The following is a 13748-nucleotide window of genomic DNA, read 5'->3' on the forward strand; positions in this document are numbered from 1 at the left end:
CCTGAAGTCTTCTAGCCTCCCTTTCCCTCATAATCATATATGCATTCAAATAAAACCAGAAATACCAAATGCATACTTAGTTACTGCCCTAGGTTCCTATGTCCCCTCAGCACTGATATCACAGTACATCAAACTGTATCCCAACACTTAGAAATGAATGTGTGTACAGCGCCAGTGTGTGTGTGTGTGTGTTTCAGCTGTACCTGTTTGACATCGAGAGTGGTCAGAAGACCAGCGTGCTGAATTACTGCTCCTACGTGCAGTGGGTGCCGGGTAGTGATGTGGTGGTGGCTCAGAACAGGGGGAACCTCTGTATCTGGTACAACATTGATGCCCCCGAGAAAATCAACATGACCCCGATCAAGGTTTGGGAGATGTTGTCTGTTTGATATGGATGTTTATATAATGCATATCCTTGATCAGATACCAAGCTTTTAGCACTTTACAAACTCGGGGTCATTTGCACAACAGGCTGCCTACCTGGGTAGAGCCAACTGACAGCTGCCATTGGGCGCTCATCATTCGTTTCCTGTGTCATTCGATCAGATTTCAGGCATGCACACATGCACACTCAGACAGACATGTAACGTTTTAGGTATGTGACCGTTTTGTTGATTTACCCCGCCACGTTGACAGCCATACTCCATTTCTGGAGGTGTGCATGCTGGGTATGTTCCTGTTTCCATAACCCACCGAACACTGACATGGATTACAGGATCTTTAGCATATGTATTTGATCTGCTGCATGCGTATACACATGAAGCGGGGTCAGGCACTAGCAGGTCTGCACATATGTTGACCTTTTAGATCGAAAAAAATCTGCTCCCCTTACCCAGACAAGACTCTTTGTCAGTGTTTCTGTGTATGTGTGAAACCTCAGCCTCTGGTCCAACATTGATGCCCCTGAGAAAGTCAGCATGATCTCTATCAAGGTTTGGGAGATATTGTGTATTTCTGTGTATGTGTGAAACCTGTGTGGTACAAAACTGATGCCATGGAGAAAGTCAGTATGACTCCTATCAAGGTTTGGAAAGTCATACTTAGTTCTGTGGGTATGGGTGTTGGTGTACAACATCAGTGCTCCCTGAAATGTCAACTTGACCCATATCAAGTTTGGGAGATACTGTGTATTTATGTATGTGGGGAGGGGTAGGGGGATGGGTGTGTTTGGGGTTGAGGGGGATGAGAAACCTCAGTATGCCCCCCATCAAGGTTTGGAGATATTGCATGTTTCTCTGTGTGGTAGTGTGTGTGTGTGTGTGTCATTTGGATGTGTGTGTGTGAGTGTGTTTGTGTGTTAGTGAAACCTCTGTATCTGGTGTAACAATGATGCCCCTGAAAAAAAATCAACATGACCCCCATCAAGGTTTGGGGATTGTATGTAGTTCTGTGTATCTGTGTGTGTGTGTGTGTGTGTGTGTGTGTGTGTGTGTGTGTGTGTGCCTGTCCATGTGTGTTTGTGTGTGTCCATGTGGGTGTGTGTCATGTGCTGTCGTGTGTGTCATGTGTGTGTGTGTGTGTGTCCATGTGTGTGTGTATGTGCAGTATAATGAATTTCCTGTGTCTATTATCATCATCATTATGACCACCTCCAGGGTGACATAGTGGACGTGGAGAAGAACAACGGAAAGACGGAGGTCCTGGTGTCTGAAGGGTTCAACACTGTGTCCTACGCTCTGGATGAGGGGCTGGTGGAGTTTGGCACTGCCATTGATGATGGAGATTATGACAGGTGGGGCGGTGGAGGGGATTGGGGGGGGGGCGTGGGGGGGGGGGAGACTATCAGGAGAGATTAGAATGGTTTCCATTTTATTTGAAAAACAAAACAAAACAAACTTTCTAAATTAGTCAAAGTCAAAAATTGATTTTCTAAAGGCATAGTCAAAGTGAATAACTGGTTTTATGATAGTTAACTGAATAAGCAATAGCTGCTCTTTTTCTTTTCTTTTTATTTTTTTTTAATTTTTATTCTTTTACTTCATTAACTCACTCAGTACGGCCAGTCCTCTCTTCTCCTCTACACAGACCCCTCGGATGTCCAGTGGGTGTCTGAATGACTCAACCTTTAGCTTCCGTCGTCAGAATTGTGGTATTCTTTGTCAACATTCACGTCTTCAGTATAAGAGCCTTCCGCTTGCAATATTTTGATGGTGGTAACTGGGGTGAAACGCTGTTAGCGTCGTCTCTTTTGCCGTTCGTATGGAGAGAGTTAAGCTATCTAAAGAAAAAAAAAGAAAAAAAAGAAAGTGGATCTGAAAAGGGAAAAAAAAAAAGATGTGTGTGTGTATGCATGAATAGTGTAATGAAATATACAGCTGCATTTCAGTTTCATACACACAAATACAAACACACATGCTCTGCCCGAATACACCCCACCAGCCACATTTCACATACACATGTTCCTTCATATGACACGGGTACACTGCTGACGCAGATGCATTGTGTGTGTTTGTGTGTGTGGTCTGCTGTGCAGGCATTTGATTGTTTCTTGTTGTTTCTATCTGTGCTAGTTTCTTCTTGTTTCTCTCTCTCTCTCTCTCTCTCTCTCTCTCTCTCTCTCTCTCTGTGCCACTGTGAACACACAACCTAAATGTTGACATTTTATGGCACCCTACAGTAATCAAATTCATTCATTCATTCATTGTGGAAGGTGCTTGTGGTGATGTTAATGTGCTGTCTTGATGTTATTGTTGTAGATTGTGGCAATGTGTGTTGGTAAATGCATAGATGGGAGTATTACAGGATTATAATGGATTTCTGTATTGGAATTCTGGCATGTTCTCCCTTCTTTTTACTTTATTTTGGTATTATGACAGACACTAAGGTGAATTAAGTGGCCCCTTGACCCTGGCCACAAACTTTAGTGTAACAAAAGAAATATAGTTACATGCTGCCGGAAAAAGAGGGCGCTAGCCAGCAGGACAAAGGGGAGGTTACCTACTTCCGGGAGGTTATCGGCCGTAGTTTCGTTTTCTCCGCATAGGCGGATAGTAGTTTGCAAAGGACAGGAATGTCAGACCCCTGGCGGAGTCTGCATTAGTTGGGTCACGGTAAGTATGTTATTTAAACGTAATTTTAGATAGAAAATTTCCTTTACATCCACTCATGTCCAGCCAAGTCAAGTCAAAGCAATTTTTTATTGAGGGTAAAAGAGTTAGCTTATACAGCTTTTTTATTTTTTATTTTTTTTTTTTTACATCTTGCCCTGAGTCTTGTGGAGGCATCCTGGCAGGATCGGTTAGGTGCTGGACTCCTGGTCCAGTGTCCACCAGTGATCAGGGTTTTCGGCCCTGTTTTGGCATGGTGTTGTGTTCCTTGAGAAAGGTGCTTTACTCCAACTTCCTTCTCTCAAACCCAGGTGTGAATGGGGGACCTGATCAGTTGGGGAAGGTTAGGACGGCGGAAGGAGAGGATTGAGCCCTGCCTTTCTATGCCAGGCTCTAGACACAGTGGATATGGATATTACTGCCCTGATGGTGGTGAAAGGCTATGGGACCTTCAGCCTTTTAACCTTGCCAACAGTATTCACTGTGTCCACCTGTCGATTGTGATCACGCCTTAATATGAGCTTGATCGCCCAGTTGGGCCAAGTAACTTGTGACGTGTTGTGATTCATCATCAGACACAAAACCAGAGCGCCAAAGAATCGATAGACTGACAGAAAATACAAAAAAACTTAGCCGTATGCAGAGCACAGGAGCAGGAGTCAAGATGGCTGCCGGAAAAAGAGGGTGGTAGTCAGGGATGCAAAGGGGAGGTAACCTACTTCGGGAGGTTATCGGCCATAGCTACTTTCATTTTCTCTGCATAGGCAGGTAGTAGTTTGCACAGGACAGGAATCAGACCCCTGCCGGAGTTTGCACTAGTGGGTCACGGTTAAGTATGTTAATTAAATGTAATTTTAGGAAGAAAATTTCCTTTTAATTAAACATACTTAACCGTGACCCAACTAGTGCAGACTCCGGCAGGGGTCTGACATTCCTGTCCTGTGCAAACTACTATCCGCCTATGCGGAGAAAACGAAACTATGGCCGATAACCTCCCGGAAGTAGGTAACCTCCCTTTTGTCCCGCTGGCTAGCACCCTCTTTTTCCGGCAGCCATCATGACTCCTGTTCCTGTGCTCTTCATACGGCTAAGTTTTTTTTCGTATTTTCTGCCTGTCTGTCGATTCTCTGGCGTTCTTGTTTGTTGTCAAATTATGTCTCCAACCAGGTCACATAATTATGTAGCTCGATTGGGGAATCGTGCTAAAATTAAGGCGCGATCGCAATCGATTCGCTGACACTCTGGGCCCTCTACTCCTGGCCCTCTCAACAACGCCAACCCGCCACCTTGTCCACTTCCTCCGCTCCCTCTGGTCGACTCCAGACCTCCGCCACCTCCTACACCTTCTCTGGTGACTTCTGGAGGTTTGTTGTCAGGAGTATGTATGTTATTTAAACGTAATTTTAGATAGAAAATTTCCTTTTATTATTATTTATTTTTTTTAATGTGAGTGAGTGTGGGTGTCTTCTGCACTCATCCAGGGCTGCGAATTTCCTGGAGATGCTGGAGTCGTCGCCAGAGACGGAGGCCATGTGGAAGACGCTCAGCAAACTGGCCCTGGATGAACGACAGCTGCACATTGCTGAGAGGTAGGTCATGTCCTCTCACACTCCTCATTCACACACTGTCAGGCAGGGAAGATTGGAAGATACGGCTATTAGGATATCGATTTGTTTCACCACATACAATGTGTTTCTCTGTGTGTGTGTGTGTGTCTGTGTGTGTGTTTGCAAGCAACTTGACATGGGGGGTATTAGGGCAGTCTGAATGAAAAGATCAGTTTCAGTTTCAGTAGCTCAAGGAGGCGTCACTGCGTTCGGACAAATCCATATACGCTACACCACATCTGCCAAGCAGATGCCTGACCAGCAGCGTAACCCAACGCGCTTAGTCAGGCCTTGAGAAAAAAATTATGGGTGACTGCTCCAGAAAGTTGAACATCTTTCTGTGTGTGTGTGTGTGTGTGTGTGTGTGTGTGTTTTGCGAGCAATTTGACATGAGGGGGACAATCTGATTGAAAAGAATTATGGATGACAGCCCTAGAAAGCCCAGTGTCATCCATTGGCTGTGCCAGGTTATCTTTTGTTCATGTAGACAGTGGAGAAGTGTATGTGTGTGCAGTCAGCCTGTGCATGTGTTATATGTTAATCCATGTCAGGTTTTTGTATGTACACACTGTGTTGTACTTTTTGATTATAATGAAAAAAAAAAAAGTAATGATAATGATAATATTATTAGAAATGATAGTAATAATGATGATAATGACAATAATAATGACGATGATGATAATAAGAAAAATAGTATTAGTAATAATGATAATTACAGTAAAAGTATTGAGGATGATAATGGTGATAATCTGCAGAGACAAACCAAAGCGCTTTCACACCTGTCATTCACACACACCACGCGCACATGTAACGCTTGATTCAGAGATGACTGAATAACAAAATTTATAAATGTATTCAAGAGGAAAGCTGGAGAAACCATAGACCAGCATTGCTGTTATTAGCAGTATATATATATATATATATGTGCCCATTGTTTTAGATGCTACTCAGCTCTGGGCAACATCGCCAAGGCGCGTTACCTGAAAGAAACGGTGTCCATTGCAGAGGAAGTGGAAAGACAGGTGGTGAGTGATGTAGTTGTTTTCTGCAGGCTTTGGAGATGGAAAGGGATAACGTAACCCTGGGTTTTTTTGGTTTGTTTGGTTGTTATTTTCTGGGGTGGGGTGGCAGCGAAGGGGGTGTTGTCAAGGATATAACTTTTTTCCAGAGTATAAGACCAGTCAGTCGTAGGGCTTATATCCCAGTTGGCTGACCACAGAGGCCATGTCAGGGATGTAACACGTTTGAAACCAGAATAATGTAAGATAAAACCAGCCATTATCACAGTTCACACATCTTGAAGAGAAATTGAATTGATATATATATATATATATATATATAAAAGAAAAAAAGCTTGATTGTGTTGATGACAAGTAGGCCATATATTGAAAGTTTTGTTTTCCTTGTTATTGTACTTTTAAAGTTTGTATTTCTTTTTACCATAACATATTTCTCAGTGTGAAATTCGGGCTGCTCTCCTCAGGGAGAGGGCATCGCTACACTACAGCGCCACCAATTTTTTTTGTATTTTTTCCTGCGTGCAGTTTTTTTATTTGTTTTTCCTGCCAAAGCGGATTTTTCTACACAGTTTTGCCAGGGACAACCCTTTTATTGCCGTGGGTTCTTTTACATGCGCTAAATGCTTGCTGCACACAGGACCTTAGTTTATCGTCTCATCCGAATGACTAGCGTCCAGACCACTACTCAAGGTCTAGTGGAGGGGGAGAAAATATTGGCGGCTGAGCCGTGATTCAAACCAGCGCGCTCAGATTCTCTCACTTCCTAGGCGAACGAGTTAACTCTAGGCCATCACTCCACTAATTTGCCCCTTTTAGTGAAGATTCTGCTGATTTAGGTTTAGGTTTAGATAGACAACTTTCTTATTTATTATTGAAAAAAAAAATTTGGTGGAGGATAAGAGAAAAGGTCATTGCTTTTTCTGTCATTGCTATGAAGGAGAGTTCTTTTTTTGTTGTTGTTGTTGTCGTCACTTTTAAAACTAAAGATGACTGCTGAGACTATATATAAAACTTTCAAATGGAGAAAGTCTGTAAAAACAGCAACTGTGGGTTGTAAAAGATGACTCACTTTGACAAGAAATGTCAATGTTTGGTGATGTTAACTCATATGTGTGCCACAGTCATTACCTAATGTTGTTGTCAGTGGTGATGAAATCATTGAATGTCAGATGTTACTGGTTCATTATGTGCTTAATGTGAATAGTGTTGATTTGTGTTGTGTTGATTGAAAAAAGAATATAACCTTTGCAAAGGGGGGGTGGGGGAGAAAGAAAGAAAGAAATGTCAATGTTTCAAACCATCAGTCATTCTTCAGGGACCGTGGTGAGTGGAAAATCATTTTTGCGTACAGTTTCTTTTCTTTACTTTTTTTTTTTCTCCCTTCTGTTTCTCATCCTCAGGGAGGGGATGGTTTCCAGCACTACAAGGTGAGGGCCCGCCTGGCAGTGTTCAACAAGCACTTCAAGGAGGCTGAGAGCATCTACCTGGAAGGGGTGAGTGCTTCCTGCCTTGTGTGACGATAGACGATGGGGACCTGGGTGTGTGTATGTGAGTGTGCAACAAGTTAGCCATGGGTGTGTGTGTGTGTGTGTGCACATTTTCATTCCTGTTTTATTTTGAAGTACTTGCCTTATTTGTGTGTTTTCTTTTTGTTCTGTTTTATTTATTTTTTTAATTTATAAAATTCTATTTCCGTACTTGTGTGCGTAGTTCAGTTTACTCTATTTCAGTTTGTTTCTTTTTCACATATGGAGGGACATACAAGCATTTATAGCGGAATCAGTTAGGCATTGGGCCGGTGTTCACCAGTGATCAGGGTGGTGAGTTCCTGTTTCAGCGTGGTGTTTTGTACTTTGGAAAAACATTTTACTCCAGTTTTCCTGACTCCAACCAGGTGTGAATGGGTTAAACGTGGTGGAAGGAGAGGCCATACCTTCCTGTGCCAAGCCCACGACATAGTGGGTATAAATTCGCTGCCCATATTGGCATTTTGGCATGTGTGTGTGTGTGTTTTATTGTTGTTTTTCCACTTTATTTCACTTTGTTTTGGTGATAAGACATGCACTTTGGTTTAGTGGCGCCTGGACTCCGTCCCCAAACTTTTCAACATGATAAAAATCAGTCACTTCCATCTATGTAAATTTGCTAACGGCATGTGTTGGTGAGTGGTGTGTTGTGTGACTTGTTCCAGAACCACACTGACGAAGCCATAGAGATGTACCAGGAGATGCACATGTGGGATGAGGCCATCGAAGTGGCTGAAGTGAAGGTATCAGTGATAGCATTGTAGTCTGTTCATGGGTGTATATGTCAGTTTAAAACAAAAACAAAAATCTAATTGTTAAAATACTACTTACTCGCAGTGAAGCCTCTGAAAATCATAGTATGTTACTTAAACGTAATTTTAGGAAAAAAATTTCCTTTCAGTTGAAGACATGACGGGTGCGGTGGTTGAACGGTTAGAGCACTGGATTTTTGCCTGGGTTTCCCAAATTCGACCCCTGGTTTTGGTGCACATGGTGGGCTGATGGTGGAGACTTTTCTTGTGTCCCAGGTCAACAGCATATGTGCAAGCCCGCTACCATCTGATCCCCGTTCATATATATATGCAAGCAGAAGATCAGATATGTGCATTAATGTTCCAGTAATCTATGTGAGCATTCGCTGGATTATGGAAACAGGAACATACCCAGCATGCACACTCCTGAAAACGGAGTACCGCTGCCTTCATGGTGGTGTAAAAATATAACAAACGGTCATACCCTTAAAAGGTTACATATCTGTGCGAGTGTGTGTGCATGATTGAAACCTGACTGCATGACACAGGAAACGAATGACGAGTGCCCAAAGGCAGCTCTCACTTGGCTTCACACAGGTAGGCAGCCTGTCATGCAAATGACTCCATAAAATGCTTAGAGCTTGTCTCTGACTGAGGATAGGGGTTATATGAATATCTGTATCAGTCAGTCAGAAATGACTCTGTGTTTGTAATGCAGTTAGCATTTGGTCCGTAGCCATCAGTCAGAAATGACTCTGTAGTTAGTGTTTGGTCTGTATCAATCAGTCAGAAATAACTCTGTGTTTGTAATGCAGTTAGCGTTTGGTCCGTAGGAATCATTCAGAAATGACTGTAGTTAGCGTTTAGTCCGTAGCAATCAGTCAGAAATGACTCGGTGTATGTAAAGCAGACAGCATTTGGTTTCTGACTGAGGATAGGCACTGTATAAAGTATCCATTGTCATCACCAACACCCAATCGAGCTACATAATCATGCGACCTGTTGGAAGGCATAATTAGACAAACAACAAGGACGCCAAGGAGTCGACAGACAGAAAGAAATACGAAAAAAACTTAGCCGTATGCGGAGCACAGGAACAGGTGTCGAGATGGCTGCCGTCAAAAGAGGGCGCTAGCTAGCGGGACAAAGGGGAGGTTACCTACTTCCGGGAGGTTATCGGCCGTAGTTGCTCTCTTTTTCTCCGCATAGGCGGATAGTAGTTTGCACAGGACAGGAATGTCAGACCCCTGCCGGAGTCTGCACTAGTTGGGTCATGGGTAAGTATGTTATTTAAACGTAATTTTAGATAGAAAATTTCCTATTGTCATCACCATCAAACTGAAAGTGAACAGCTCACTCTCTCTGTCTCTCTGGTGACCAGATGCACCCAGAGCTGGAGACGCTGCGGCGAAACTACAACCAGTGGCTGATGGAGACGGGGCAGGAGGAGCGGGCGGGGGAGGTGAAGGAGAGGGAGGGGGACTACATCTCCGCCATCTCCCTCTACATGAAGGCCGGCCTGCCCGCCCGCGCCGCACGCCTGGCCACCAGCAGAGAGGTGGGGGAGGGCAGGGAGAGGTGGACGTTGTGCTGTGTTGTTGTTGTCTTGTTATTCAGTGTATTGTGGTGTTGTTGTCTTGTTAATCAGTGTGTTGTGTTGTTGTTGTTGTCTTGTCGGGGATCAGCTGCATAGCACGAGACATAAATTCAGATCCCCAAAACCCCAAAACAGGCGTGGCAAAAGAGGTGGGAAAAGATTGTGCTTAGGTAGCAGAATGACAAAAGCAGAGCGGCTGTCAAAGAAATTCTTTAGAATCGGCAGTTGGAATTGTTCCAGCGCAAGAATGAGAATCTCAACAATTGAGAAATTGGCATATGATTTTGACATTCTATGTCTCCAAGAGACCAGGACAAGTGCAGACAGACCAATACATTTTGAGAATTTCACAGTCCTTCAAAGGAATGAAGGAAGAGGGGTAGCAATCATACTGAACAAAAACCTAAAAAACAAAGTTTCCACCATAAATCTAGAGAAATGGTGTAGCAACTCATGTGAATTAGTGGGGGTGCGTCTTGAAAAACCTGACGGAGTTCACAAAAGCATCGTGCTCATCAATGCCTATGTTCACCCAGGAACCTGCATAACAAAAGAGGATTGGGCCTTTTTAGAGGAAATAGAGAACGAACTTGGAGACTCGGTCATTATCTGTGGAGACCTTAATGCAAGATCGAAGTTATGGGACCAGCGGAACACCAACCCACAAGGACTTGCACTTGAAGGAATGATAGGGGAAATTCTTCTTAGCCCATTAACAACCACATCCCCAACTCGCCTTGGAACAAGACAAGGGGACAGTGACAGTGTGATCGACATCGCTCTAACATCTCCAAAATTCAGAGCAGAAATGAATGCAGAGACGCTTCCATACCAAGGCAGCGACCACCTCCCGGTAGCTTTCAGTCTACAGAAACTGTCAGATAAACCCTGTATGAAACTGCGTGATCCATTTCAGTATGAAACCAAAGAGGCAACTGTCATCGAAAAATTAAGACGCAGAAGAAACAAAAGAACGGCACTGAACAGGATGCAAACTATTCAGCCCCCATGGTGGAATACCGACACAGAGAGAGCCTGGATAGAAAAACATGCGGCTGTCAAACTTTGGCAAAAAGAAAGAAAAAAACCATCTCCGGACAAAGATATTGAAACAAAAATGAAAGAAAAAACTAAACAGTTTGAAGTCATTGCTCAAGAGGCCAAAAATGACAGGTGGAAACAGTTTTGCGAGACACTCAGTTATGACACAACATTGACAGAGTTCTGGCAATTTTATCGTCGCATGGAAGGGAAAACGTGCACAACAACAACCCCAGAGATGTTAGACACTGACGGAACCAAGCTTAAGACAAATGAAGAAAAAGGATCTGCTTTGCTCAAACGTTTCATACAACAGAGTGATCAAAGAAACTTAGATGAGAAAAAGAAATATATTGAGGAGTTAAACCAAACCCTTATGCAGACTGGACCTGATGATGACTTGACAATGGATGATCTAAACGAGGCAATAGCTAAATGCAAGAAAGAATCGGCTCCTGGCCCAGACAAAGTTCGTTACTCAGACATCAAGGAGCTATCGGAAGAAGACAGAAGCAAACTTTTCAGTCTATATCAAAACAGTTTCCACAATGGACAAGTGCCGGAGGACTGGACACACAGCTTCTTAAAACCCATACCAAAACCAGGAAAGGACCATCATCAGGTAAGCGGCTACCGGATCCAAACCATGCAAAACATTGCTGGAAAGCTCATGGAACGCATGATAGCCAGGAAACTTGCAAGGGATCTTGAACACAGGCACATTCTCCCTTCAAATCAAGGTGGTTACAGAACAGGCAAGTCCACATGGGAAAATGCAGCTGCTTTTGCATATGAGGTGTATGAAGGATTCCAAAGAAAAGAAGAAACACTAGCAGTAGCAATTGACCTTGAAGATGCCTACAATAAAGTCCAGTTTGCGCACCTCATGGAGCTGCTACTAAGTTATGGAGTAAGTTTGACACTGACAAGATGGATAGCAGCAGCGCTTCAGGAAAGAACTGTCGTCCTACGCCTCGGAGATTGGATGTCTGCACCTTCTAAACTATCCATGGGACTGCCACAAGGGTCTCCGCTCTCTCCTGTCCTCTACAATGTCTACACGAAGGGCCTTGCAGACTTAAACAACAATGGAATTGCTCGGGTGCTTACCCTTGCGGATGATGGCCTGGTCTTCAAAACTTCGAAAGATGCTGAGGAAAGAACTAAAGCCGTCCAGAAACAACTAAACAATATTGCTCGATGGTGCAAAGACACAGGATCTTCCATCAATCCAGCAAAAGCCCAAACGTTGCTGTGCACCCTTAACAACAAAACCGCGAGCAAATCACCACCTTCTGTGTCATTCGATGGAATTCAAATTGAGAAAACTGAATGCCTACGCTACCTAGGAATACACTTCGACAGGATGCTGACCTTCAGAAAACATACGGAAAATACTGTTCTCAAATGCAAAAAGGGCCTTTCAGTCTTAAAAGCAATGGCAACCAAAGGAATTGAACAACGCCACCTCTTCCTGCTATACCAATCACTCGTCCTCAGCGTGATCGACTACGGACTTGGGCTTACAACACCGTCTCAAAGCAACCTCCTAAAATTAGAAAGAGTACAAAATGAAGCTATGAGACTGATCCTTGGAACAACAAAAGACACGCCCACAGAAACCATGCGATACCTGCTTGACCTTCCTTCAGTACAGGCCAGAAACAAGTTAGAACAGGTCAAGACCTACTTCAAAGCATTAGAAAACCCTCAAAACCCACTGCATGACGCAGTCAAAGAACCAAAAGGCAGCCGTCTAGGACGAGGAAGATCATGGATGGGACAAGCAGAAGACACAATCCAGCTAGTATGCCGACTACAAGACCTGAAAGAAACAAAAGAATGGGAGAAGAACCCCAAAAACCTCAACCATCTATTCAACACAGCCATTTCACCCACTCTAGGAAGACATTGTCGGGAATGGCCAGAGGGCAAAACTGATGCGGAAGTGAAGCTACTCATAGAAGAAAACAGTAAAGAAGAGGACATCATCATATACACAGATGGCTCAGTCACCAAAGACCAGTCTGGTTGGGGATTCACTGCGAAACAAAATGGAAAAACAATTTGGGAAGAGAATGCTGCCTACAAAGTCACAACCTCCAGCCTAACGATGGAAGTTGAAGCTGCGACACATGCCCTCCAGTGGCTATCGTCCATCCATACGCCCGGAAACCAACATGCCATGATTCTAACCGACTCAATGAACCTCATACAGAAAATTGAAAACGGAATGGGAAGCCCAGAGTGGCATAAGGCAATGCGCAACTTTCAGATTAAAAAACTCACATGGTCATACTGCCCGGGACATGCAGGTGTTAAGGGAAATGAGCGAGCTGACAGACTTGCTGGTAACGCAACACCAACGAGCGGCCTACATCTAGGAAAATCGGAAATCCTCAGAAAAGTCAAAGAATACCAAAAAGAACAGGTACAAGGCCATCACACCATCGATCGCCTCAAAGAAATAAAAGCAGAGAGAGGGAGCGGCCGAAAGTCTAACATGAAAGGTAGAGCACGATGCTTTGCAAATCAAACAAATATCGGCATCATTTCCAAACCAACATTGCGCAAATTTCTTCAAAACGGAACAGAGTCTCTGTGGGCCTTTCCAAATACAATAGACTGAGCAACACACTAGACGCCACGTTCTTGGCATCAGAGATCTTTTCCCATCCCTCTTGGCAGCCTCTGTGCGTGTGCGTGTGTGTATGTGTGTGTTTGTGTGGATGTGTGGGTCTGTGCTTTTGAGTGCGTTTGTGAATGCGCGAGAGTGTAAGTGTACACAAGTGTCAGGAGAGATCTGTGTACGGGTGTGTGTGTGTGTGTATATATATATATATATATATATATATATATATATATATATATATATATCTTTGTATATATGTGTGGGGGTTGGGGGTGGGAGATATGGGCGTATATGTGTGTGCTTGTACAAGTAAGTGTTCATCTCTGTGAGTGTGTGTTTGCGTGCGTGTGTGTGTGTGTGTGTGTGTGTGTGTGTGTGCCGTGGAAGCTGCGATACGTAGGCTAGAAATGAGTGTGTGGAGGAGGTGCAAGGTAATGTGTGTGTGTGTGTGTGTGTGTGTTGGAGCTCATGTACGTTTATATGTATTTGACTGTACTTTCATATCTGTGAAACTGCATGTTTGTGCA

General features: G+C 43.7%; 1 protein-coding gene across 1 annotated transcript in view; it reads left to right on the plus strand.

Annotated features, from left to right (window-relative positions):
- The window catches only part of LOC143280392 (intraflagellar transport protein 172 homolog), a 50609-nt gene that overhangs the window by 17604 nt on the left and 19257 nt on the right, over nt 1-13748 (plus strand). The window contains exons 16-22 of the mRNA XM_076585025.1: nt 198-365; nt 1596-1732; nt 4529-4636; nt 5595-5679; nt 7074-7166; nt 7865-7942; nt 9333-9509. Coding sequence (XP_076441140.1) covers nt 198-365; nt 1596-1732; nt 4529-4636; nt 5595-5679; nt 7074-7166; nt 7865-7942; nt 9333-9509 — 846 coding nt within the window. The remainder of the gene's footprint in view (nt 1-197; nt 366-1595; nt 1733-4528; nt 4637-5594; nt 5680-7073; nt 7167-7864; nt 7943-9332; nt 9510-13748) is intronic.

Source organism: Babylonia areolata, chromosome 3 (genome assembly GCF_041734735.1).
Source record: "Babylonia areolata isolate BAREFJ2019XMU chromosome 3, ASM4173473v1, whole genome shotgun sequence".
In the NCBI taxonomy this organism is placed as follows: domain Eukaryota; kingdom Metazoa; phylum Mollusca; class Gastropoda; order Neogastropoda; family Buccinidae; genus Babylonia; species Babylonia areolata.